Source organism: Taeniopygia guttata, chromosome 2 (assembly GCF_048771995.1).
Source record: "Taeniopygia guttata chromosome 2, bTaeGut7.mat, whole genome shotgun sequence".
NCBI classification, from domain to species: domain Eukaryota; kingdom Metazoa; phylum Chordata; class Aves; order Passeriformes; family Estrildidae; genus Taeniopygia; species Taeniopygia guttata.
The window spans coordinates 80,901,490-80,929,471 of NC_133026.1; the positions used below are offsets into that span (position 1 = coordinate 80,901,490).

Consider the following 27,982-nt stretch of genomic DNA (forward strand, 5'->3'; position numbering starts at 1 on the left):
TGAAGCAACCTAGAACTTTTCACTGGCTCCTGCTTCCCTTGCAAAGGGAATGTCTCCATAGGACACTGCCCTCAGCCTCCTGTGAAGCACATGAGTGGTGTGGTGTAAGGTACCAGCTCTGTTCACAAGCTCTGAGATACCTGATTGTATCACTGTACTGTAGTAACTGAAATACATTAATTGAATGGTCACAGATTGTCTATAATCCTGGGCTAGATTTGTTGTTCAGCCCTTGCTGTTGATTTTCAAATTAAATGCTCTCTTGAATTTTTGGGGAGTTTGTTAAAGTTTAAATTAGTCAAAAGTTTTCAGAAGTGGTATTTTTATTAATCTCTGCAGCTATTCACTGTTACATTTTTTTAAAGAAATTGTTTTAACCAGTAAAACACACTTATAAGTTTCTTGTAGAGGTCCTAGTTGTTTATGAGATAGACAATACCCCAGACTAAATAACATAATTTTAAAGCAGAAGCTAAAACTACAATTTGAATTTGAAAATATTTTAAAAGATCAGTTGATATAAAGTGTGGTGGGTCTTTCTGAAGAGAGAAGCAGTGCCCTAATCCATCTAATAATTGTATTTAGAGACAAGTTTTATTTTTCTTTTCAGTGCAAAGCAAATTTGAATAAAGATGTAGAGAATGAATGAAGTATTTAGATGTATCATAGCCTGCAACAAGGAATCACAAAGTTCCTCAGCTACAGAATTACTGTTTCCCAGTAATTAAGAAAAAACATAGGAGACTAAATCAGATCTCAGATAAATCTGAAGAGAAAACTTTACAAGCACTAGATGTAATTTTTTTGAGACATAGGAGAGTAAAATATTATTGCAAAATAAGGCTTACACATAAATTAGACCTTGTAGGAAGGAAATAAATTCTTACTAGAGAAGCGCACCAATAAATTTGAATTCTCTTAATTTTTAATGAAAGAGACAGAAAGGCTAAGGAATACGAGGGGATTTTTTTTCTGACCTTGACCTGAAAGTATTTTCCATAGTACTAGAATTAAAATTGCAGTAATGAATTTGATTCCCCCTAAGATTTTCCTGAGCTTTTCCAGGGTAAGCACAGTTTCACCTGCTGTCTTCTGGCACAGAACCTTTTAGTAACAGTCCAGCCCAGCATTACACTTCCAGAAATATTCTGGTTAGCAGGCAGGGGTGTGATGGAAGCCATAGAGAACTCCTCTTGCCACTACAAGCTCAGTTCTGCTTTGCTTCCTCGTCTGCTTATTGCAGGCAGGATCAGCCTTTCTTGACGTAAACTCATGAGAGAGGGGAGTGATAGAGAAATATAGTGAGCAGTGTTTAAGTCATGCTGGAAGTCAGTAGGACTTAATGCTTCTCAGTGAATTAATCTGGGCTCAGTGTCATCCTGGAACTAAGTGCTCTGAAGACCTAACACAATGAAAAAGCCCAAGGCTGTCTTGTCTGGTTAAATGTCTTGCAACCCTTGCAGCATCTTAAATATACTTTCTTATATATTAACAAACAGAAATTGATAGTTAAATGCAGGATCCCAGAACTGCAAAAAATTACTGAAGTCATCTAGTCTCTACCTTCAGCAAGCTCTATTAAATGTTTTTTAAGCCTGCAGGGGAGAAACTGAATTTTTTTTTCTGCAGTAGTAAATACTCCACTGAGATTAGTAGCAGTCACTGGGCCTTTTGCTCATAGTATTGGAAGGCTGACTATATAATAGTAAATTGAACAGTGCCATAAAATTGCCAGAAATTGTACCCAGGTCCTGGAAGATGATTTGACTGTTATTGTTCAAGTTTTAGAATGATTCCTCATATAATTTTGCCTTCAACTAACGATCACTCACCCAAATCAGCTGCAGAAATAGTTTATGAGCCAGAGTAGTGCAAAGGCATGTTCATAAAGTACTATTTCCATCTGGATGAGCTACTTTGCAGGGCAGGAGAATTTGAACTATTATTTTGCATTAGCGAATTATGCTTTGAACCTGTGCCTCAGCTCTTTTTTTATGTCTCAGAGGTGTGAATCTCTGGCAAGAACTGAACTGAACAGCCTCAATAACTATGGAAAACATCTCTGAATGCTCACTGACATTTCTGTTTTGTTTGAGTTACTAATCTGCAGTCAATAATGAATCTAAAATCAGTCATATCAGGCTTTTATTATCCTTAGGGGGTTTGCAAGGTATTTACATTATGAAGAGAAATAGATGATGAAGAGGAGTGTTTGATGATAAATTCTGCACATCTACAAAAATTACTGGAACTTGCTGACTGTAAGATCTATTTGCCTGACAATACAACCAAACCTAAAGAACACTGTCCTAGTTCACAGTATTGCACATCTCCTCACTTATCTCTATAGAAAAAGACAACTTTTATTCATTTGTGTTTCAGTTTGTTTCTTGTTGCCTTCTTGTATATTCCTTTGTATAGGGACATGGGGATGTGTGTTGCATCGCGGTCAGCACCCTCTCACCGCGACGCCCCGAGCGCGGGCATGCTGGGCGGTGAGGGAAGAGAATGGCCGGCTGTTCCCCCTGTGAAGCTCTGCAGTCCCAGTTGTTGGCGCGGGGACAGATGGAGGCGACACGGGACTTGGGGGTGAACACGATGGATTTATTCAGTGAGCCCCAAGACCCTCCTGGGAGGGTGAACAAAGGTTTTATACAAGAACTTAGGAGGAGGGGTGTAGGAACATCAACCAATAAGGGAATAGCAGGGGAGGAGTTTAAGGCAGGACTAACATATCATAAACCTATCAAGGAAAACAGGGGAGTGGAGTAAAACAACGTAACCAATAGGGTATTGAGCATCACTAAATGGACAGGGAAGGTTCTGGAAGCAGGGGAGGAGACTGGGAGGAGTGACAGGGAAGGTTCTGGGGAAAGAGGCAGGGGAAGGGAGGATTGACATCCTGGGGAGAAGGGGGTTAGGGATGAGCTAGGGAAGATTGACAACTGGGGAAAGAAGGAGATTGGGGGCGGGGGGGGTGTGAACAGACACTGAACAAATAAAAACACGCCACCACAGATGTGCCTTAATAAGACAGTTAAAACAGAGCTGAGTAGCATGAGCTACAGGAGTTCCTGTTCTCTCTTTTCCTCAGGGCATAGTAGAGGATCAGAGAGAAAGGACAATTGCCATGTCTTAGATTTGAAATTCTGATACTTCATGACAATATTTTGGGATTTTACTAATTTCAGATTTTTTGATATAGTAGTTCTAGTTTAGTTTAGTCGTGACATTTTAGCTGAGAAGATCTGAATAAATTCATATGTCACTAAACTTGCTAATAACAATAATGAATTTCAGATATACAAAAATCCCTGAAAGCCTATTTAAGTTATTTATGCAACCCCTAAAGCCAGTTGCTTTTTATTGGTTTTATTTTATTATTATTATTTTCTTCTTTATTGTTTTCATTTCTTCCTATTATTTTTCTTTGAACTCACACTCGGCCACAAGAAAACAAGAATGTATTTAAAATAATAAAATTTATCCTGCATTAGCTTCATAAATCAGAAGGAAAAAAAATTCCAGTAAATGTAGGCTGTGCACTGATCTCTCCAGGCTGCTTCTGTAGCCAGCAAGAAGAGGGATGAACTGCTCTTTGAAGCAACTGTTGGTTTTCTGATTTAAAAGTCTCACTTATAGGTTTAAATCCAAGTGGCCCCTTAGATTTTGTTATTGTGTTTTTTTTTTCTTAGAAGCATTTGTTTGCCTTGTGTTTCTGAATTTCACTATTTTGACTGTTTCATCCAGCATTGCTTTTATGAATAAAAGGTATCACAGAAATAAGACTTTGCCTTTGTAAACTTTGATCTAAAAATTGCTCCTTTCCCACCCTGAAACATGCAGCAGTATCCAACAGGACTGGGCCTAAGCAGTAGACTAAGTGATGTGGAATGGGATGATCCCCAGGTGTCTGGAAGGGAGCAGTAGGCTGCCCAACATGCAGACAGTTTATTAAGGAGCCTGCAATTCTATTTGTGTTCTCATGAAAGCAGGGGAGGTCAGTGTGTCTGCCCACACTTCCTTGTAAAACCCAAAGTTTTACAAATTTCTCCAGTTTACTTTTTTGTCTTTTGGAAATTCTCCAGTTGTGTGGGTGTTTTGTCATGTCCTCCTGTATGCTGTTTCTTCCTGGCACATCCTCTTCCCTGTGGTGTGGTTCTTTTTTCATTACAGTGAAGAAATACTTATTAACCTCAACAACAGCCAGTAGGCAAAAAGTTGTTTGCTTTTCTAAAAAGGAAAGAGCACTGTTTGATAGCACACTCCTAGCTAAAATGTACCTTCTTCCTAAAGGGATCAACCTCAGCAATTGTCAGAAAATGCAAAGACTCTTTAAATCTTTCCAATGAAAGATTTAAAGAGTCTTTGCACAACTGGGACTACTTTAATTACTTTCTTTTGTCCAACATCTCTACAAAATGGTTATGTAAAGAAACTGTAGTGACTGGAACTTTCCTTGCTGCTGTGTATTTTTCTTACTATAAGAGGCAGAAATAAAATTAAGGGCTCCATGACAAAAGGAAAAAAAAAAAAAAAAAAAAAAAAAACCCCAGATGGTGCTGTGTTGCTAAGCAACTTAAAGAAAGATGAAAGAAACCACAGAGCTCTATTTAGGTCTTGTAAAAACTCAAGCAGTAAATACCCACTCCTTTGATCTTATTTAAGCATGATGATGCCTTATTATCCTCTGTTGCTGAAAAGAAAAAGTTCTGGGGACAGATAAAAGAGGTAGTTACAATAGTCCTTGAAAGGTTAGAGACAGTCTGTCAGTAGTTACTAAAAAAAACCCAGTTATAATTGCACTGTCCAGCTGAACTAGGACCAAATCTAACATTGTCTATTATATTGTCTTATCCCACCTTGCCGAGACCTACTTCTCCCTTTACACATGAAGCCACATAGTACAGCCATGATCACTGAAGTTGTGGAGCATGGTGATGTTCCTGGGTTTCACATCAGTCTCTGCATTCTTGGCCATCTGTAGATCAATGATAATTTAAAATTCAGGTGCATTTGTAATTCTCACTCTGGTCCATTGAAAAATAAGTAGGGAAGTGTTGGGGGTCACTGTCTCCATTACAGTGAACAATGCACTGGCAATGTTTACACACACAATTTATGTTCTGTGTAGTTAATCTCAGACAGAATCAATTCTGTCTCATGAAGGTCTGTGTGCTGCAGCAGACATGCTTCTGATCATTCATTTGAGCTAGTCAAAGATCACATTAAAGAAAAAAATTATAAGAATAAAAAAGGGAGTATCTAGAAAGGTAAAGCCTTAATATAGTATGAAATAAATAGCTTAGGTAACAGCTTCTGCTTTTATTTGACATAATTAAAAAAAAAAAAACAGAAAAAAGAGACAAGTTCTGAATAAAAGATGCTGTGTCTTGAAATTGTTATAAAATTGCACAGTATATTTCATCTGCACTGAAGACAAATAACCTATGGCTTTCTTTTATATGAGTTTGTATAATACTGCATTAATAGAGTTATCTCAGGCAAAAAGACATATTTGTTTTCCAGTGAAAAGTATGAATAAGATAAATATGAGTAAGAGAACAAGTCAGATACTCTACCAAGATACAGTATTTATTTATGATAGGTGGTATAAAACTCTCTCATGCATGATGATTTGTCGTGTGATGTAGCTATCATTGAATTCCTTAATAATGGAAATAATTTATTTAAATTGCATATTTGGACTATTGTGACAGATTATAGAAATCCTGTCTGTCAAATCAGGCTTCTGAGTCCAGAAAATTAGTTGCATAGGTTTTCACAACTACAGTTCTTAGCAAGGAAGTGCCAAGTCCATGCTTTATTGATGTTTAGGATGGTGTTGCAAATAAACAATGCAGGGAATAAAATGCAGTATATTCAACAACTTCAGTTACAGGATTAGTAAATAGTCTTTGGTATGCAACAGTGAATTATCTGTTTGATTAACAGTTGAGAATCTGTATCTGAAATGGCAATAGAAATGCATGTATAGCTTCTAATATTGAAATTCCCCTACTCATTTTCTCACTGTTGAAGATTTTACATAGAAATCCTTCTACTCAACTCACCAAGTGCATTTGTGATGTGCAATCCTGTGAAGCCAAAAGGACTATTTTTTTAATGTTCTGTATCTCCGTCTAAGAGATAATTTAAATTCAAATACCACATAGATATTTTCATTGTAATTTTTTAAGATTTGTAACCTTTTTTTTATGGTAAGAAATAATGATGGAATAGCATTTCAGTAAACCAATAGAAACTATCCCTTGAAAGGCTGTCTCATTAATTGAACAGAGAAGATCAAAAAGACATAGTAAATAATTTACTTCCATAGGAACTCAAATGATAATGCTTTAAATAAAGGTTTGAAAAGAAATTATTTTTTGTTTTTTGTAGAATAGGAAAATTTTGAAAGTTTCGGTTTTTATCTTTAAAAAAAAAAAAAAAAGAAGATGAATTAAGAAAATACTGCTTCCATGGGAGAGGTACATCTGACTTTGTCACGTGGCTACACGTATGAAGTCTTTGGCATATGGGCTCCATTTCTAAATACCAGAAACACATCCTGACGCAGTAGCTTTAAGAACAGAGGCTCAAAGGAGCAAGACTGATGCAGGTAATGAGGTGAACTTCCATTTAAATCTTGTCTAGTGCCCATGTGTCATAAACCATATGACAAATGGGTGTCCCATGAAATCCAGTCTACGTTTCAGAAGAATGGTGTGAAAACTCTGACTGGATAATAGTTTGACATACTTGAATTAGTAAATGCAGGAGAGGGTAGGGAGGGGAAGGTAAATAATAATATTTATTCTTCAAAAACTTGTTCTAGAAACTTTAAGTGGCAGCTCCTTTTTGTCAATGTATGTTGCTTTCTTGAGCTTCTGACATTGTTCTGCTTCTGACATCTATGGTAGAGCTGTGTTAAGACTGTAATATTATATTGGCCCATCAAAACCTACAACTGTGTTAGATCATTTGAAATGGGTTGAGAAACAAATTTTGGATTCCTCCATCCTTCTGTTGCTGCTATTTGGCTAGGTTTTATTTATATCAATAAAAAACTACTCTGAGCTTGTGATATTTCTACTAAACAAGTTTTGGTGTTTTGTTTCCTCAGAACTGAGAAAAGACAAGGAAAAAAAAATTGCCTTAAAGATATTATGATACCCACTATGTATGAGTAATTTTGTTAGACTTTCCCAGCATACCAGGGCCTTTTAAAATTAAATTGCATCATGGTTAAATTTGTGGGAACTATGTTCAGTGGCAGCTAAAAATAACCAATAATTTCTGTAGGCCATGAATTAGATCCACAGAATATGAGAAAGATGAGCTGGATTATGTCATGTCTCGCATCAGCTTGGAAAAATGCAGTATTCTTTGCCTTTTCAGTGGATGGAGGCTGGTCTTGTTGGTCATCTTGGTCAAAGTGCTCAGCAACATGTGGAGGAGGGCACTACATGAGAACACGCTCCTGCACAAACCCAGCGCCAGCCTATGGAGGGGACATCTGCCTTGGCCTGCACACGGAGGAGGCACTCTGCAACACACAGCCCTGTCCAGGTACAGCCCATCAGTCCATCCGTCTTCAGTCTCTGTGTGCCACAGAATAAGGCATTCCCACTTAGGCAACATAATCTCCTTGATCTATTATTCAGAAGCAAATAATTTCTCTCCCTTATTAAGTGCACAATCAGCTTGCATGCTACAATGCCACAGTAAATCAAGTACTAGCAGAATATGTTCTACAGGACACCACCTCCTTCCTCCCTCTTTAAAAATTAAAATCTAAGTTACTGTATCTGAATCTGGATTAAGTAAAACTTCGTACTATTTGAAGTGGACCGTGCAAATAGTTTATGAGACTTTTAATAAAAATATCACAAAGTGCTTTTTTTACAGCACCAAACATTCACAGCAAGCAAATTGCTGAGGTTAACATTCAACACGTCTTATCACATCAGGTGATATCAGGTCCTTCAAGTAGATAATATTTGCCCTGTTTTCATATAAAGCACAAAGAAAACTTTCATGGTCTTTGTAAAACTCCTTCTTCAGCTTTGAATGTTAAGGAACAACGACCTGATCTTTTTAAATGACTGTGGAGTGCTTAGTAAATTAAATGTCTCAGCATTCCTGCTAGTTGTATGATATTGTGGATCATGTCTATTTCTTTAACTTTGACTCTGCTTTTTGACTCATATTAAAGGAAGCTAATTTTTTTAAAATGAAATGTAAGTGAGAAATTAAGATTAAAACCACACAAACTTTCCTTTATTGATGATTAGCAGATTGCAGGCAACAGCAAAAGGAAAGAAGGAGCTCTGATGCCACACTGTATTACTTGCTTCACTTAGAGCTCCTAGACTTCATAGCAAAAGTTTTCTGCTCATATGATGAGGCTATGCATGCGAGGACAAAAGCCTCATGACTTTGAATGAATCATGTCACTTCTTTTGATTCCTTCTCTAGGCACTATGTTTCTTCTAGCAGAATAAAAGTACCTACTTTGTCAAAATTAAAGCAGATTGGGTTAAAAATAAAACCTCCAATTGGTTAAAAAAAAAAAAAATCCAAGCATAGAAATCAGTTGCTTATTTGATTTTTTGAGACAAATATTGTACATTTGTATGCAGAAGTCACATAGCTGCCTTGAAATCCTTTAAAGGTCAGAGCTGGAGTGTTCATTGTGCTAGTATTGTAGCTATTTCTCTTCTTGTGCATTTATTTTCTACCACCATTTTCCTATAAATGACAGTTTGCAAGCATTCATAAATTATGTCTTTATCTTATTTTGACCTGCTTGTGACCCAAATTTTGGAGCAGATGCAGGATGGAGGAGAAGGTTGGTTTCATGCATCTTGGTTCAAGAAAGTGGAAACACTTATAAAACAAAATAGTTTCAGAGGCTTAAAATGTATTTTTCACATTCTGTAATATTTTATTGATATTTCAATCTCACTGAAAATTTGCCATAGTTTTTTGAAACAGCAGTCATCCATTAGCTGTGAGAATGGCTCTAGCCTCATGTTTACAATATAGATTTCAAAACTGCTTTTTACTGCTCTTATTTCACATGGGTATGGGTCAAAAATAACCACAGTGCTTCATAGATCAAGTTTGGGCAGACACCTGAATGCCTGCAGAGCCATTTTCTTGGGGTTAGGACCAGGTGAAGAATGTGCAAATCTGAAAGCACCATTATTGACATTCACTGCTTGAGTGACATGCTCAGTGTAGGAGAATTGTAATGACACTTGGAATCTAAGAACAACCATCCAGCACAGAAATGAATATGCAAGAAATGGAAATGATGTATAACATTTCTTAAGTTGTGAAAAGAACAAAGATTTTTTGGCATTTGAAATACTCCTTTTTTTTTATTTTTTTCCCCAAACAAAACTAGCAGAAAAACAAAACTTTCTGGAATCCTGATACTAAGGATTTGTTGAGGATATAGAGATTTAATGGAAAATCCAACTGAAAGTATTCAAGTATGCACTTAAAAGAAAGTAACAGCCTTGTGTCTGCAAAACACATCCATTTTCATCTTTCATTTTTAAAGCTCTATCATTGAGTTTGTAGTTTTTCTATTAATTTACTCAAATGCGATCATAGCAATATGAAAGGAAGCACTGCAATATTGACCAATAATCAGTGGTGGCTGATTATCAGTAAGTGTAACCAGTTGCAGTGTGTCTGCAATGTGTTGCACAAAACAATATTTTATACCTTAAGTATTTACTGCTTTTCTAAGAGGTAAAAGTACATTCTGTCCTTGGATTAGTAACTTACACATACAAATAATGGACAAAGCAGCTGAGCATTTAGAAATGGTGATGTGATACCACATGAAAGAGATTTAAATGTTGCATTGATTAATCTGATCTTTCTGCAGTGCTGCTTTCACCAAGGGATCTCTTAGGAACTGCTTTATCTTAACCTAGCTTCAAAGGCCAGCCAAGACTCTGTAGGAAGAAAATATGACATGTCATGATTAAGCCTTACCATTTTAGAGGGGGAAAGCAGTTCAGCAGGTTAAACACCTCTCCAGTCAACCCTCTCTTAAATTCTCATGACTTGTGCACAGAACTAAGGAGCAAGTTCAGGAGCCTGCCTGAGGTGCAAGAGAGCTTCAGATACTTTGAAGATATAAAAATCAAAGGAATGAGGCAAGATAGCTGAGTCAGTACAAAAACATGCAAAAGCTGTGGGATCACTTTCCCAGGGATGGCACAGCTGACAATTTGAAGTCATACATCTGTTAGTCTTGGGTGCCTTACTTCTCTGCAGCTCTGTGAGCTCACAGCTACCTCCTCAAACCACAGGTTTGGTGTGAGGAACCAGCATTGCAGGGGTGACCCTCTGTTTCATGTTTGCACTGATGCTCCCCTTCTTCTCCTCTGTGATTCTTTGTGCCAGATGAAGCTGATCAGCTCAGCACCAGACCCACAGACTCTTGTCCTGTAGTGTCTGGGTGGAGTCACTGCACTGCAGGACTCACAGTTTCTTTATGGGTCCCCCTAAGGAGCCAACTTTGCTCAGTCGCTCATGTATGACTTAGCATGATCCCTGTGTACTCTCAAGTTCCTATTTCATCATGAGATTTAGCTTCTTCAGCAAAGGATCTGGCAGGTCAAAAGCACGTTGGACAAGATGGGGCTGCAGAGTGCACCAGCCAACAGGGTGCATTTAGGATTCCCACAAGTATTTTGGCACCTGCTGTGTATACCCCAATTATACCAGGACTGGACAAGAATCTTGGCTCTGGCTTAAGCATGCACTCTGCCACCAGTGAGAACTGGGCCAAGATTTTTAATGGGCAACATTCCTTTAAGCTTGAATGAGCATGGCTTTATTGCTACTAAATATTTAGGGTAAAGATCCATATACTTATTTTACTTACATCTAGCAGCTATCACTGGAGGTGATAACAGCAGCTCCTGGATGTGCATCACTAAGCAGGAAAGCAGGAAGAAGCTTGTCCATTTGCTTGACTTCCACCTCAGCTCTCCTACATACCTGAATTAGGATTGAACTACATTTGGCATCTGCCTCTGTGCTCCTAGTACCCACTCTGCAAATGACCCCCTCCCAGGGTCTTTCCTAGGAAACAGAAAAGCCAAAGGACAGAGCTGAGCATTTCTGCTACTCACAATAACAAGATCTTACAAGCTTATTGTATCAAGGTATTTGTCCTGTTGTTCAAAGAAGGCCTCATCGAGACAGTTACTATTTTTTCATTAAATATCAATATCCTAGTTCGTACCTAACTTGCTAGGTAAATCTAAATTTAATAAACAACAGCTATTGCTTGGCATTTTTCAAGACTGCAGTCTCAAATATTTCTGCTGCAGTCTGTCGTATTTTAGATGACTGAGAGTTTTAACTTCTTTCCTGTGCGAACAAGGGAAAAGTAATGAGTAAATGTGAATCTTGTATTCTGGACTTATACAAGGTATTGGAAGGGGCCTCAAAGACTGTAAAACTTCCTTCACTTTCCACTGATTAACAGTGTAGAAAAGCTTCACTAATTCACAAATTCTAATGTTCTTCAATCTAACTTGAATCCAAATTAGAAAATACACAGTTTTTCATTTGAGCCAAAATGAGATTTGTAAATTTGCTTCATATTGGCATAAAATCACTGAAAATTTTGAAGCAGAAACAAGGTTGGTTTGGAATAGTAGGACACTATTTATTCCATATCAAAACCATAAAACCTGTCTCTGTGGGAAAGCTGACAGAAGAAAGAAAGTTTACCTGAGCTCTGTCTTTCCTGTATTTGCCAAACTCAGAAGACTCCTATGAAGGCAAGGCTTGGCCTTGAGTTGTAAGAATACTGAGTGCAGTACATTCACACCACCTCATGGGAATGAGATCAGTTCACTTCATTTAAGTAAAGTATCTGAGTTCACACAGGCATGAAATAAAAATGTCTTAATCAAAGCTACATGAGGAGAGGAAAAAATATAGAAAAGAAATTGACAAGAAAAGAAGGTGACAAACTGAATGAGGAAGAGAAGATGAGAATCTACAGCCAAGAAATGAACCTGAAACAGCAAAAGCTAAAAAAGAAAACTTTAAAAAAAATTTCAAGATGCTACTGTTTTGTGGTTAAATACACATCCTGTTTCAGATTGGAATACTCTTATAGTTCTCATTGCTACTGGTCAGGTACATAAAAAAATGCAGCGTACTTGTCCACCCTAATGACCTAGACTGGAATTAATTCCACATCACTCTTTCAGTCACCCCCACAGAAACTTCCAGCTTCTCACTTCCACACACAAATGCCATGGCAGAAGCCAAAACCATGAGACGTCTGTGGCAAGTTTACCATCACATTCACATTTCAGAGACTTCTGCCAAAGCCAAACTGCTTTGTTTTATCGGAATGAAGGAGCTGCCCTCTGCTAGATGGTGGTATCTGGAGAGGAGGCTTTCTGTCCTAACTCAGAAATACAAGCTGTCTCTCTCTCACTCAGTGCACTTGAACTCCTTAATGACAGTGTCTGCATGCGTGTCCCTCTGTGTCTGTTGCAGACAGCTGGTCCGAGTGGTCCGCGTGGTCTGACTGCGACTCGTCTGGCTTCCAGACCCGCGCTCGACAGTGCATCCTTCTGTTTCCTGTGGGCAGCCAGTGCACGGGCAACACCACAGAGAGCCGAGCCTGTGCTGTGGACTCCAACTTCATACCAGGTGAGATGAGCCACCTCCTGGAAGGATTTGTGAAATCTCTCAAGGTTTCAGGACTGAGGCGTAGCACTGTTCCAGAATGATCTTTGCAGATCCATGAGCTGAAGCAGAACTTGCCTTTAGTCAGCACAAGGATGTTTCTCTACTGTGTAGAAACCATGTGTCTGTGTAGATCTGGTGTCTACATAAAAATCTGTCCCATGGCACCCAGTGCCACTGCCTTGATTACTCACTGTCACAACATTCTGCAGGTCTCTCCCATTCTACTTGGTAGCAGGGGATGAGTACACGCAGCAAGCAGAAATAGTTTGCTTTTTATTTTAAGAGGTTTTGGGACTAGGATTATTAAAGAAAAGTTGCTGTAGGTTTTGTGGTTTGCATGTACAAAGTGGGTGCTGTGGTTGTAAATCTGGAAATAATTTCAGACAGTCCCTTACCTTGATAACTGCTCAGAAAGGTAAATACTATTAGCTTTGCCTCCAGTCCTTATCTCCATGACTGCTTAGTACCTGATGGATAGTCACATTATGTATTACTCTATAGTATTTGTTGAAACTCCTGACTGTACTTTTGTTTTTAAATCACAGGAGTCATTTAAATCCACACAACAGTATGGATGGTCACAATGCACTGCTGTTAACGGTCAACTTTCTCCCTATGTACATTAAAAATAGCTAGGGGTCTTTTCACAGACAGAAAATTTACATTTTAATGTGTCATTTTAAATGTAGCTGTTTATTCAGTGCAGCAACCTTTTCTTTGAGTGATTACGCAGTAAACTATAGTACAATGTAACAAAGACGTCAGCAAAGTTAAACTCTGTTTTTATGGATGGTACATAATGCTTTCACTCCCAAATAGTATTTTCTTCTAAAACCAATGTGAAAAATGTCAATATGAAAGCAAAACCGCCCACATTGTATTTTCCCTTTTCTAAGGCTTTTGAAGCTCTTTTAATATTCACATTCTGTGAATCTGCAGCTTAATCCAATATAAGCTCTACATCTTGCTTTGGAAGGTAGGCATTTTCAGAATCTGAAAAAAGCCACCATGTCTCTTGCCGTACTGGTTTGTTTGCTGCTCCTCCTCACATTACCAGTAACACAGCAGATAAGATCATGCCCGTGACTCCCACCTTAGGGAATCCAGCTTGCTTTCTTTGGTTCACTTGGCTCACTTTTTCTCATCTAGGACCTCTAACTGAGGGTTTCCTCCCTAGCTCTTAGCTGAAAAGATTAATCCCTGCAGAAGTTGCATCCCTGCAACCTTCCTCTGTTGTAAGAACTGGGCACATACTACTAGCCCATTTCTGTATCTTTTCCCTCACTTCATTTTTTTTGCTTGGAAAGACGTTATCAAAGAACTTAAAATTCTGCTTTTTTGAAATCCACATATACTGTGTCAGCTACCCCACTTGTATACAAGTGATCCTTGACCCTTTCAGAGAGGTTCAAGAGACTGATTTGTAAGGCAGAACTTCCCTTCATAGAAGCCATGGTCGGGAAGTGAGGAGTGGAAAAGCTTGATTGCCAAGAGATTTTATTCTTTATTTTCAAAGTAAAAATGGTAAGGATACAGGCTGGAATTACATTTTATTAGTTTATGACTGAGACCTATGAAATTGGCAGTTGTCTTTTTCGAAGATGTATAAATTCCCACTTTTCACATTAGTGCTAGATGCAGCATCTAGAAGTAATGAGCACATTTGAATGCAAGGTAATTAAACTGTAGTTAATTTTGCTTCCATAAATCAACTCTTTCTGCTCAAGCCTAAACTCCACAAAGAATGTTTCCATGTGCATTTCATCCTTTTTATTCCAGAAATGTTTTGAGGCAAGAATTAAAAGTAAGTTGTTGCTTTTGCTTGGAAAGCTAAGGAGCCTGAAGATTTCATAAGGCCTTTCTATTAATTCTACCACATAGTAAAAATATTTTTTACCTTGAATTTGAAGTGGATGTAATAGAATGAATTTTTAAATACTATCTGTGTTAATCTAACTAGAAGTTCTCGGTAATAATTTTTCTCCTTGGACTAAATGATTTATTTATTTTTCTAGAAATATCTGTGGCACGATCCAGCAGCGTAGAAGAGAAACGATGTGGTGGTAAGATTTTCAGCTCAAGATGTCTGTTAAATGCTGAAATATTGATTCTCCATTTTTTGCTTTTGTTTCACCTTTTGCACTCTCTTATTAGTATTGTTCTACCTTCTAAATGCTGTATTCTCATTATTTACACTTGTACAGAAAAAAGTAGTAACTTGTACAGAAAAAATGTAGTTACTAGAGGATTTCTCATTAAATATCCATCTGTCACTGGTGACCTTTGAGAGTAGAACATGCATTATTGGATGTCTTTATTTTCTTCTTTGTCAGTGTTGCAGTCACCCTTGTACTCAAGAAGAAATACAGATATTATATAATAATCTAGTTCTCAGAAGGTCAAAATTTGTAAATTTGTTGCTCTGCCTTTTTCAGGATAATAAGTGTACAAACCTCTTTTAGGCTCCAACTAAACAGCAGAAAATCAGCCTGCTAACAAATTTAATAGCCCAGACTCTATCTGGGACTCATGCTCAGCTTTGTTGCCAGAGACAAAACTGAAAAGTAAATAAAAGTTTCCATTCTGGAGAGTCGTGATGCTAGAAAAATAGATCTTGAAAGGAAAAACTTTTAAAACCACTAAACAATAAGAAGACGAAAAAAGAAGAAGGAAAATAAACTTTTTTTTTCTTTCTGTCCTGAGCTATCACGCTGAGTCTGTGTTGTCATGGGAATAGCTTTGGTCTGTCCTAGTATTCTCCCATGCACAGATAAGCTGCATTTTTAACCTAATAAAGGACAGTGAAAACACCGAGGTTATGCAAGGGTACCTGTGCATATGGTAACTTGTTATGGGAACCAAGATAATGTCATTTGATTTTTTGCTAATTAGCAGTGGTACTCTGAAAACATTTTGCCAAGTTCTACAACACTGGGAAACCCTCATAAAGGTGGAGAAAGATATTCTAGTGATAGACTGATCTATTGACACAGTCAGCTGAGACACTTAAATATTAGTTTGTGTTTCTAAGTACTCAGTAGGCATGTAAAGGTCCTACCATAGGTTTTATAAAAAATGAGACCGATGTACTGGCCCATTTTTTCTGTATCACAGTGAAAAAGATCTAAGAGATATTTTAAAGAACTAGCACCAGTATATCAGTTTAAAATACTTAATTTGTACATTTAGGCAACAACAAACACATTTTCAGTCATGCTAAGATGAAATTTCCAACATAAGATTTTTCTCCCCTAAAGTAAATCAAAAAGCAGAGTTCCAGTTCGAAATAACAATGGAAAGCAGTGCAATTTGTTTATTTTGGGCTAATCCTACTGATGCTGTATCTGATCTGGTATCTCTGTTCAGTAATATCAGGGGATGATTGTGCTTTAGGTTCCCTCCTACAGTTTCATGCAGCAATGGGCGTCTTCTCCTTGCATAGGTGGAGAGGGTTTCCCATGTCTGATGCCATTGTGCCTCTGAAGAGCAGAGCAGATAAGAGCATGCTGGGCTCTGAGGTGTTGACTTTTCACTCTCTGGCTGCCCTGCGTAAAGGCGTATTAAGACTCAAGGAGTCTATCTCTCACCGCTTCCCATTTCCCTCTTGAATGCTACCATTTCTTCCTCGCTTCCCCATAAATAAAGAAAAAGTTCCAAGAGCTGGAGAAGGGAACAAACTGGCCAAGATACAAAAAGAATGATAACCAGCAAGAATTAAGCAGGGATGGAAAAAAACATCTGCTGCTGCTTCTGGGATATGCATCCAGTAAAAGAGATATGGAAAATGTTTATGGAATGCAGGAATGAGGTTCAATGATATCAGGATTTTTTCAGTTCTGCCATGAGTCACTATGTATAAGAGAAAAACTGTAATAGCAGCAGAGGAAGTTATACTATAGTTCACTGAAAGAAAAAAGCTATTTATGTACACTATATACATAATTTATATATAACAAGGCTCTGTTATATAGTCTGAAAAAAAACCCCAATGAACTATTCGAACATACGGAATGCAATTAATTTTTCTTTTATTTGTGTTCTGAACTTACTTAAGCATCTTTCAATGATCTCTACTTTAAGAGATGTATGGGTATCTAAGATTCTTATATGGACCCTTCAGGGAGGTAAAATGAATTTACTGCTGTAGGGATAAACCATCACAATTGAGATATTTCTGGGAAACACATGAAAATTCCCTTATCCTTATTTGAATCAAACACTTGTCTACATTTTTTCCCCGAGCTGAAGGTTTTACTGCTACTGCCTCAAAATTAAGATTGCCTTCTTCTCTTTGCTCTGCAGAGTTCAACATGTTCCACATGATCGCAGTGGGATTAAGTAGCTCAATCCTCGGTTGCCTTCTCACCCTGCTTGTTTACACGTACTGCCAGCGGTACCAGCAGCAGTCCCATGATGCGACTGTCATCCACCCGGTGTCTCCCGCTCCGCTCAACACCAGCATCACCAACCACATCAACAAACTGGACAAATACGACTCTGTAGAGGCCATAAAGGTGAGTAGAGGGCTAGGAGCTACTCAAGGCACCTAGACAATATTTCTCCCCTATCAAAAGAATTCCCCTTGCTACTTTTCCACAGTAGCATTTGAGCTCAACTTATGCTGATTTTTAATGACAAAAGTAGACTTCACTTGAGGTATTGTAATTGCAGATCCTTTCACTTGTCAATCCCTGTTAGGCAGGAAGTTGGATTTTGCATGTGTGTATAATTTATACAGCAGGTTTTCCTGGAAAAAAAGCAAATCACTCAAGCTGTTTTGTGGGATTTTTTTCTTAATTGTGTTCCCTAGTGGCTTGTTCAAGAAGTAAATAGAGTCATTTGCCATGGCATCTACTGAAGAAATTCCTTTGGCTCTGATGATCCAGTTTCAAGGGCACTGTTCATCTTCCTGTACTATATCTCTGTATGGGAGATGTATCTGGTGAATATATTCTGGGTCAGACTCTCAGCTACTGTTTATAGCCAAACTACTCTGTGGAAAAGCAGTACAGGTGTACTGAGAGTCTATAATGATATCCATAATATTTCATCATTATTCCCAAATTGCTGGGGTTTTTTTTGTGACCTTTTAAAATAACTCTGCTTTTCAGATCCACTAAATTAAGGAAGAATGTGCATTTTGAAAATACCTAGTTCAGTATCTTCAGATTACAAAGTCTATTCATGCAGCTGCAAAGCTTTTTTGCAAATGAGGATTTTTCTAAAATCCTACCTGGATAATCCAGTTCTTAATTTCTTCATTTTTCTTTCTAATTAAAGACATTTTAATGAAAATCATTAAAACCAGCAAAAAAAGCCTGGATCTGCTAGTCAGCTGTGGAATATGAGCCTCATTTAAAACTTTTCGAAATTCCACATCATCTCTCTAGATAGCTACAGAAACAAAAGAAAAAAAAAGAACCAATCATTTGAAAATTCCTATTCTAAATACCCATATTACTTTTTTAAAAACAGGATTTATGTTCTTAAGACCTTCAGACACTTATGCCACTTGAAAATCGAGGAATTAAGACAGTAAAAAGAAAATAATACTTATTTAGTAAAAAGATAGTGACTCATTCTAATAGGAAGAATTTCATATATATGATTAAAAATATTCATAGAATCATAAAATTAGTTTTGTAATACTGGGGGCGGGGCAGAATGCCTAGCTTTATTAAGTAGAATTATTTTCTGCAGGAATGTTATTACATAAGAAATGCCTGTAGAGATACAAGTATTTCTCAAAGCATTTTTGACTGGCATACTATACACAGATATGTGCCACAAAAGCTGCCTTGGTGAAAGAGCACTTAGTGGTTACCTTTCCTAAGTCCTTTTCATTTTCTGATTTCTTTTTTTCTCCTTTCCTTCCCAGGCATTTAACAAAAACAACCTGATTCTAGAGGAGAGAAACAAATACTTCAATCCACATCTTACTGCAAAGACTTACTCTAATACCTATTTTACAGATTTCAATAATTATGATGAGTACTAATGGGCTTGTGTATTTTCTGGCCTCCTGTAACTCCCCAGTCCCAAGGCCTGTGCTACTTAAGTGCTCATGTGATTGAGGCTTCACAGATGAAGTTCAGAGACATTTCAAGCACGATCCAAGCCATCAATGTCCCATTGCTGCCAAAAACCCAAACCACCTGTTTGTGACATGATGTTTCTTTGCAGAATGCAATGTTGGCCTTCAGTGTCGGGGGCAGCTGTAGCCCCTCAGTGTTGCTGGACCACTCATGAGGATTGCGTTGCTTCACTCAGTTTCATAGATTTCCACTCATATTTCACTAACAAGTGACTAAGTAATTCCGGAGTTTTAAAAAGAAATAATAATGTTATCCCTTAAATCTGTGCCAGGAGTACAAATCTAATTTTCATTTTAGGCATTGTCATTTATTTCCTTGGGGTTAAAAAAGGGAGCTTTGCTGTTATCCCTCTGTTCAGTCTCCTGAAGCTCACGCTGCCAAAAAAGAGCTCACAAGGTGCTGAGGATGACAAAGAAGAAATGTGATGGTTTAGTGATCCTCTGCAGCAGCTCTGGGCTCTGTAGGCTGATCTTCCTGGGCTGTAAATCACTATGACTGCAGTTCAGCTGCTCAGACTGCAGAGAAGTACTAAGGCTGTACCGAGGGATACAATCTTGTTATTAACCCAGACACCTCTGGGGTCAGTGGTTTCCAGTCGCAAGTTGAGCCCAGTCACATAAAGCCTTCACCTTGCTCAGTTAAATTTTTGCGAGGGTGTGGAAGGGCATGTCCCACAGGGAGGCAGAGGGAGGAGGACAGATGGGAGAGGTACGCTGGGAGGGTTTTTTCTGTGTCTTTAATAAACCAGCCTTGCTGCAGGACGAGGGTTTGCTGTGGCATTCCACAGGCTTCCTGTCCCTGGTGCATGCCCATGGGACACACTTGTCTCTGATGGCTGGGGAGCTCGCCACCAGGCTGGCCACAGAGCAGTTCAACTGCACCATGTATTGGGTGCCATCTCTGGATCCTGGGGGTATGTAGTCATAATCACAGGTCTGCTTTTTTCTTTCCAGCTTTTACTTTATATACACATGTCCGACAAAAAAAAGCTGGCTCAGAGAATGTAGATACATTTGCAAAGGGCTGTCTCATTTTGCTGCCATGTCTGACCTGCATCAGTCAGCCCCTAGAGGAACATTCTTACGGTGTTTCAAGTGATGATCTTGTTGGACTTCATTGATGTACATATTTAGGTTTTAAGTTATCAGTTTTAATTCCTTTTGTAGTGGTAGATTAGGAAACACAAAGTTTTATACCATTTTTCTCTGTCCTGTTTTCACAGATTCATAACATTTTTATTTTTGTATCTTAAATTCCATATGTATAGCGAAAAAGAAAATTGCAGGGATTTGAATCAGATTTTGCAGAGTATATAGTAGCAAGGAAGCATTTGCTATTCGCAGAAGCTTTGTGAGAAGAAATTAAGTGAATATTAAGGATTAAAGAACCGGGCTTTCATTTTCTTGCTAAAAGCTGTTAAAAGCAAAGACCATCGCATTAGGTGGATACTAGAGAGGTATACATTGCATACTAGGGAGGTATGCAAGGAGAAGCAGAGTGGAAATGTTTCCATTCTGTTTAGAGCCCTTTCTAATTAGGTTATGGTATGATAGAAAAATAGAGAAAAACATGTACATATTATAATGATTCACAACTATATATTAAAAAAATCAAAAAGTACCAATAAACACTTCCATAGCAACGATAAATACTATATCTACTCATGGCAGTGAGCTACATTTTTGAATGGGGATAGATCTGAATGTAGCACTATGCTTCCAATCTGTTCTACAGAAAAATGAAAAAATTCAAAGTGGTCTTTAAAATGCTATGCAGTAAAATGAACACACATTTACCATCTATGAAAGATGAAAGTAATTAAGATCAGCCACCTATTTTTTCCAGCTGAATAGTTCTCCCTGTAACTAACTCAGCCAACTGAAAGCACCTTGCCTTCACACCAGCTCATCTCCAGAAAGTATAATAATGCTGGGTCTCTATAATTTGTGGTTTTTCACTGTACATTAGATTTGGTTTTCCAGGAATAAATTAGCCAATTGCCCTGGGTAAGAGAAATTTTTCTTTACAAGAAATAGAGGGAAGAAAATCTCTCCAAGTCATAACCAGTATGGTATTTGAATTACTGTGTTCATACCAAAAGATAAATTTTATATTTAAATAAGATAAAATAAAGCTATATTGTTGCTACTGCCAAGAAAAAGCAGCACATGTACATACATGCATATGAGCTACATTGTTCCTTTCTGCCCCTGTACTAAGAGCACATTAGTCCAACTTCTGGATTTTATATTTAGACTATTAGTTTTGAAACCAATACCTTTAAAAGATTTGAACTATGTATTTTTATTTTACCTTTTTTAATTAAAATTACTGAAATTATCTTCTTTTTCCTAACTCATCAGTAGTTTGAGGTGCACCTATCTTTATAGTGATCTATTTTTCATTCTTTTCATGGGTAAATACATATGTTAGATATGTGTTATATAGGTGTTAATAATACTCTTGATTAAGTCTTCATGATCATAGGTAGAAGTCCATTTAGCAGATGCTCAGTCTGCTCACACTTCCCTCTCCTAAAGGGATATTTCAGGTGTTCCAGATCTTTGAGCAGCTCCCATGCCAACATGGCAGGAAAGTATTTCTTTTATTTATCTTTCTTTGTGATTTGGCTTCCTAAATTTAGTTGTTCTATAGCACAGATAGAAACATATTCAAAACTCTATCTGAAGCAGGGTAAATGTGGAAATTTCACAGCACTTAAATGAGAAAAACTAGATGGCAAGACATCCTTGTCAAGCTAGATTGTGAGACAACAGGTGTTAAAGCCTTTAGATATTTGTGTCTTAGGAAATTTTAAAGAACCCCAGATGCACTGTCTGTATCAGTATTTTCACCTTCTGAATTATTTGTAGCTGCCCAGGTAGTTTAGTACAGCTTTTTCTAGTACATGGAGCAAAGTAAAGTGCAGTCTCCATTAATTTTCACAACTTACTTTATTTAGCATTTTTTCTAAAATAGGTTACAAAGCCGAAAAAGCAGACTTCATAGAATTGTTTAGGTTGGAAGATGTCCAAGATCAAGTCCAACAACTAACCTAGCACTGCCAAGTTCCCTATTAAAAGATGTCCATTTCTTCTTGAAATCTCTTATTTTTCTGTCAAAAATATAACAAGTGGGAATTTCCTGCAAACCTTGTTTAAGCCAATAGGGCTCTCAGATTTTCTCAAGGATAAAATTTGGTTATGAAAGCATTATTATTTTTTTAAAGGGAAAATCTTGTCCCTTGCTCATTAAATGCCATTAAATATCCTCCAATCTTTTCCTTGGATAAAGTGATCTATTTTGGATAAATAATTATATGACCTCTGATGCCATTAGTTAATGTTGCTAACCATGCTTACACTGATTGCATAAATTTTAAAATGCTTCTCTATTTTGAATGAAAACAGTTTAGCAGATAAATGAAAATTCTCTAAGTAAAGGCGTAGTCCTGCTGCATGGAGGGAGGAGGCAAGACTGCCATTCCCTACCTGCATGGTATAGACACTCACTCATTGGCCAACTCAAAGTACTGCTATGCCTGAGTACACAGTTTGTGCTTATTTTTTTATGTGAGAACCATAGCATATGTTCCTCAGTTGCCTAGAAAATGGACTCCTGTGCTTGCAGATATATCTTGGATGTTGATTTGAGTTTGATAACCTTTATGGCCTTTTTAAGTTACTCTTTGTAGAAGCTTTTCCAGCCGTTTGCAGTCACTTGATGTTGAAGCAGTGTGGTTTGGCTAAAACTAATCCAGAGATTTTTTACTAGGATTAGGAATTTCATAAGAGTGAAAGAAAGAATGGTGCTTAAATGGCTTTGATTTCCAAGCTATTAAGCAGTACTGATTAAAGTCTCACATTGGTGGAGGGTACTGTGCGTTTAGTTAGCTCTACCAGAGATCCACACCAGACTCTGGGAAAATACCATGCCAGTGTACAAATCAAGAGCTACAGAAGCACTTATGTTAGTGAAGAAATTTCTTAGAACATCAGGCCATATGGCTGTTTAAACCAGAAAAGAATGTAAGAGGTCCCAGATGTAAGTAAAATGTTAATAGGATTAAATGCTTCAGTATTTTTTTCCTCATAATTATAGAATGAATATATTCACTTCTTTAAGTGTGGGACCAGTTTTAAAATTGGCACAACATGAGCACATTCCTAATGTTGACTGTATGCATAATGGCTTTGCTGTATGAGATCAATTCTGTAAACAGTTTGGTCCAAGCTTATCTTGCTCTGCTTGAGGCGTCCGGCCAATTTTAATTGTAGCTGCCACCAGCATCATCTATGTCTCATCTAGGAAAACATACTTAGATGGGCAGAGTTACATCCTGATGAGGGCTTGTGTCTCTCCACCAACACTGCAGTGAGCCTAAAGAGATATAGTTCAAATTTTAAGTGTCATTTTCCATACCTAAGTTGGCATAAGCTAGGCTCTTGAGTATAATTTTACTCATCATGTAAGTAACCACACCAAGATCAATGGTATAGATGTAACTTGTTACATCTATACCAACAAGTTACTTATTTTAATGTGTTTTAATAGTAAAAAAACAGATTCATTTAAAATTGTTCACAAGCGAATCTGCATCTTGATATCAGGGAATAATATGTGTTCATTTTGTGGGGTATTTGAATTCATTCCTTTCTTTGCTAAATAAATAAATGATAAAACAAGATACCGCTTGACTTCATTTAAAAGCCATTCTTCCAAATAAAGAAGGATTGTGGGATCTGTGGACATTTTCCTTTTTTTCTGTCTACTCTTCTCCGCAAAAATGAACCCGTTCATGGCTGAAATAGCCTTTAGCTAGACTGTTATGTGTCACTAAAATGAATACTTTGCATTGTGTTGCCATGTGACGACATTCTCTAATTGGGATGGTACAAAGAGGGACATATGCAAACCTGGGAGGTTTGGCAACAATTTCAGCCCCAGCAGAAGCAAAGGTAGGCAGAAGTGAAAACAAAAGCATAGGAGAATGTGACTGGAGGCTTGGCAAACTTGTCAATAAACTCAAAGGAACACAGAGGTTTTTTGGGAACTGCCGAGGGTGAGGCTATCCAGGCTGTAATCTCCTGGATAATCAAGCTAACTAGTAGCTCAAGAAAAAGCAGTCTGATTGCAACAGGTATTTGTGCAAAGTTGCCTGGTGACCATGGTGACACTGTCAGCATCAGGTTAACCCAAGGGGGTGGAAATACTGTCACAAGCACAGGGAGTAACAGGTGGCATTTTGACAACACCAAATATCCTTCCTGTTGGCGGGAAGGATAAGGCAAGAGGGGTAGGTCTATAGAGCCGGTGCTGAACTTAGGGATTTTGGACTAGCTCCAGGCTAGTCTCACAGGCTGTGCACTCAGAGCCAGCTAGAGTGTGTACCGCTTTATTTTTCACCATTTATGAAAGAAAAGAAAATGCAACATAGAGATGGCGTGCTCTTAGACTACTTCATGGTGCAAGTTAAAGCATACTGAGAGGTGTACTGGGAACTGATAAACCTTTTGTTTCCTGTTGGCTTTTTGGATCCAGGTTGGGTACTTTCTCACATACTTTTCCTCTTGCCTTCTCTGCTTCTGGAAGATTGATCACAGCTTCTACCTTGCTGAGTATTTATCAGTTTGAAGAAGAGATTTTATGCCAGTAGTGAAGTCTGCTAAAAATTTTTACAGTAAAACTGATACCAAGGGCTGCGTGAAAACTGCTATGGTGAAAACAAGTCTGTCTGTCTGTAATTGGTTTTGAACTGAAGGTACTGTAGCAATTCCTCAACTGAAATTATCATCTAAGGAGAGATGGTAATTTTCAGAAAAAGATTCAGTGTAACTTCCAACATTCTCATATTCCAGTCCTAGAAGCTGAGAATTGAGAAGGAAGGTGTTATTTGCACTTGGGTTTTGTTATTTCTTTCCCAAGTATTCATCCACAAAGCTTATCCAACAGTAGATATGGGTTTGAACAAAATCATGGAACATAATTAACAAATAACAAAGAAGTTTTGTTCACTGCAATATAAGAAAGATATTACACTACTAGAGACATCCAAAGGAGGGTAACAAAGATGGTGAAGCGCCTTGAGGGGAAGCTGAATGAGGAGTGGCTGAGGGCACTCAAGTTTGTTCAGCCTAGAGACAAGAGGCTGAGGCTCATTGCAGTTACAGCTTCCTCATGAGGGGAACAGGAGGGGCAGACACTGATTTCTTCTCTGTGGTAAAAAGTGATAGAATCAAATGGTCTGAAGTTGTGTCAGGGGAGGTGTAGGCTGGGTATCAGGAAAAAGTTTTTCACACAGAGGTTCAGCATTGGAGCAGGTTCCTTAGAGAAGTGGTCATAGCAGCAAGACTGATAGAGCTGAAAAAGCTTTTGGACAACACTCTCAGGGACATGTGACTCTTGCAGAGTCCTGCACAGGGCCAGGATTTGGAATTTGATAATCCTTATGAATCCCTTCCACCTCAGCATATTCTGTGTTTCTGTGTGATTCTCTACTATATTCCAAGATTCAGCAGCTATATTTCCTAATCCACTAAACCAATGGTTTTGAATGAATTCTCACTTTTGTTAACTACAGCAATAGACATTGACTGAAAGTGAAAGAAATTTCAAATAGATAGGAAATTTAAAGTCCCCAACTTTTAAATAAAACTTTGATGACAGAAAAACTTCAGAATAAATTTCTTTCATATTCTTCTGCTGAAAAGTGCTTTCTTTTTTCATGGCCCTATGAAATAATCTGTACAATGGAAAAATTGTTTATAATAGTGATGCATCCAAAATGATTGATATAGAGCTTGGAAATTTTTAGCAATAGTAAACATTTTGGTTTGGTATCATGACAATGCTCTTATTGCAATAATGGGAGTAAATGATCCCTATACAAATCTTTATAGGGAACCATTTTTCTTTTCTATTAACTTTTTCAAAATCAGCTTTGTTAGCAAAAGTTTTCATGAGAGCTGCCAAAGATACTCACATTTTAGGAAAAAACGTTGTGGTGGTTCAAGCATAGAAACACAGGTGCAGGGATCTAAGCCAGTTAAAACTGCAGCCTCGTTCCACTGGAGTTGAGCTGTTTGGACTTACACCTATTCAGACAGTTTATCAAATTTTCGCCAGCTTGTCAAATTTATCAGCCTGTTCATTGACTTATTTAGTTATCCGCAGGTAATATAAGATAATGCTTTACTAAACATCTGGGACACAAAATAGAAGCTCAAATGATGGGTGGTGACTGTTTTTCCATCTTACATCCCATCACATATTATCCTCTCCAGTGATAGTTTTGGATATTTTAAATAATTGAATTTGATGAATTATCTTTTAACAAATTGGATTCTAAGTTGGAGAGGGTAGAGAGTATATCACTTTTCTGGTCTTCATTACTCAGATTTATATTATTTGACTGCCTTTTTTTTCTTGATTTAGTGTCTTTTTTCAAACTTTGGTAATAAGGATTTTTCTGCCCCATTTGGTATTTAATGTCAGCATGACCTGAATTTCATCTTTTTGTGATGAAAGTGCTCATCTAACACTTTTCTCCAAATCAGAATACTTTAAATGTGTACTCAAACCTCAGTCATACATATGTGTTTTTCTAAACTGTACTATTTGTTTGTCTGGTTTTTTGTACTAGTGGAAGCAGCACTAACCTGCAAGAGAACACCAAGCTCTGCAGTGATAAATTTGGAGTCTGTTCAGAAGAAAAGAAAAATCAACTTCTTTAACATTTTATATTCCCTTTGAAGCTTCCTTCCTGATACTATTCAGATGCCAGAGTGTACAAGTATATTTCTCTCCCAGTGCTCTTCAAGTTAATACTTGCAGTAAATGCCATGTTTATGGGATTTCTTGATCCCATGAAATGTTGAAATGTGTCTGGTACTAAAACAGACATAAAACTTGCCATCAAGCCATACCACAGAGATGGTCGAAATGTTTTCAAATCTTATGATTTGGCCCCAAATATGGGTTTCATAGAAATATTCATAATATCTCAAGAACATCCTTAGATGATTTTTTTTTAATCCTCATCAAGTACTTGTCCATACCCATAATAAGCCCCCTTTACCTATGATTTCCCATGAAATCTGAATTAGGATTTCTTCTTAGATACAGATTAGAGTAGAAGATACCTTCTAGTAGTAAAAATGTTGCTCTTAACATACACTGTGCTGCAGAAGGGCACAGGTTGAAGAGGGAATTCTACTATTCCTATCACTGGCACTTATGTCAAAAATGAAACTAAAGGAAAGTTAGTAGCTTGGCTTGCTGGAAGTGGATTTGGAATAAGAATTCCTTACTTAGATTACAGTAATTAACATAACATAGTTAAAAGCTGTCATGCAAGTTAACACCAGAAGTGTCTTCAAGCCTCTTTCCTGGGAATAAATGGGTGCATCTATGTCTGTACTTCTGGTTTTTCTTATCTGTATATAATCCTTTTAAAGGATAGCCTTTCCTTGTTATGGAATCAAATATTTCTTCTTTTTTTTTATTTTTTTTTTCTCACAGGAACTGAAACTGTCCAAGTCATAATGAGATTATTTTCTGCATAGCAATCCTCCTCTCCATCATAACTGAAAAGCCCACCCACCTGTTACCCTGTGTGCTATAGCACTAAGTTTGTGTGGACCTCCAGTCCCTATTCCAGTACAAGTTTCCGGACACTTTCGCTGTTGCCTTCATCCTATCTGTTTCCAGTCAAAAGCTGGTTTCTGAATTTTAAATTTTAAATTTATGAATTTTAAACCTGATACCTGTGTACTCTCTGGTCAACTGTGACTGGGTTGCTTCAGGCTACACCTGACAAGACATCTCAGCTCCTCAATAAAAATGTGATTACAGAAGGGTCATGTGTGTACTTAGGGATAGACAACATTATCGGAATACTGGTAGTTTTTTCAGATTAAAGTAAACATTTTTCTGAGAAAAAAACACAGAAGGTAAGTGAGCACAATCCTCTGTGTTAGCAATCATTTATGACAGGCAAATATGTGAATCAGATCTCAAAATCTTACCCAGCCTTTATGATTAAATTCATAGGAGAGCTTGATAAAACAAAACCAGAAAGTAGCAAACCCCTAAATCTTCAGTAAACACATAGAAGTTTCAGGAAAGGAAAGCTCATC

The 27,982-nt window shown here is 37.6% G+C and overlaps 1 protein-coding gene across 5 annotated transcripts in view; it reads left to right on the forward strand.

The window, feature by feature from the left end:
- Window positions 1–23,586, forward strand: part of SEMA5A (semaphorin 5A) — a 324,637-nt gene extending 301,051 nt beyond the window's left edge. For all 5 annotated transcript variants that reach the window (XM_041714648.2, XM_072924332.1, XM_041714647.2 and 2 more), the window contains 5 exons: window positions 7,402–7,572; window positions 12,556–12,711; window positions 14,766–14,813; window positions 17,053–17,264; window positions 18,629–23,586. In XM_041714648.2, the coding sequence (XP_041570582.1) occupies window positions 7,402–7,572; window positions 12,556–12,711; window positions 14,766–14,813; window positions 17,053–17,264; window positions 18,629–18,748 (707 nt within the window). In that variant the 3' untranslated portion in view covers window positions 18,749–23,586. The remainder of the gene's footprint in view (window positions 1–7,401; window positions 7,573–12,555; window positions 12,712–14,765; window positions 14,814–17,052; window positions 17,265–18,628) is intronic.
- Window positions 23,587–27,982: the final 4,396 nt, after the last annotated feature.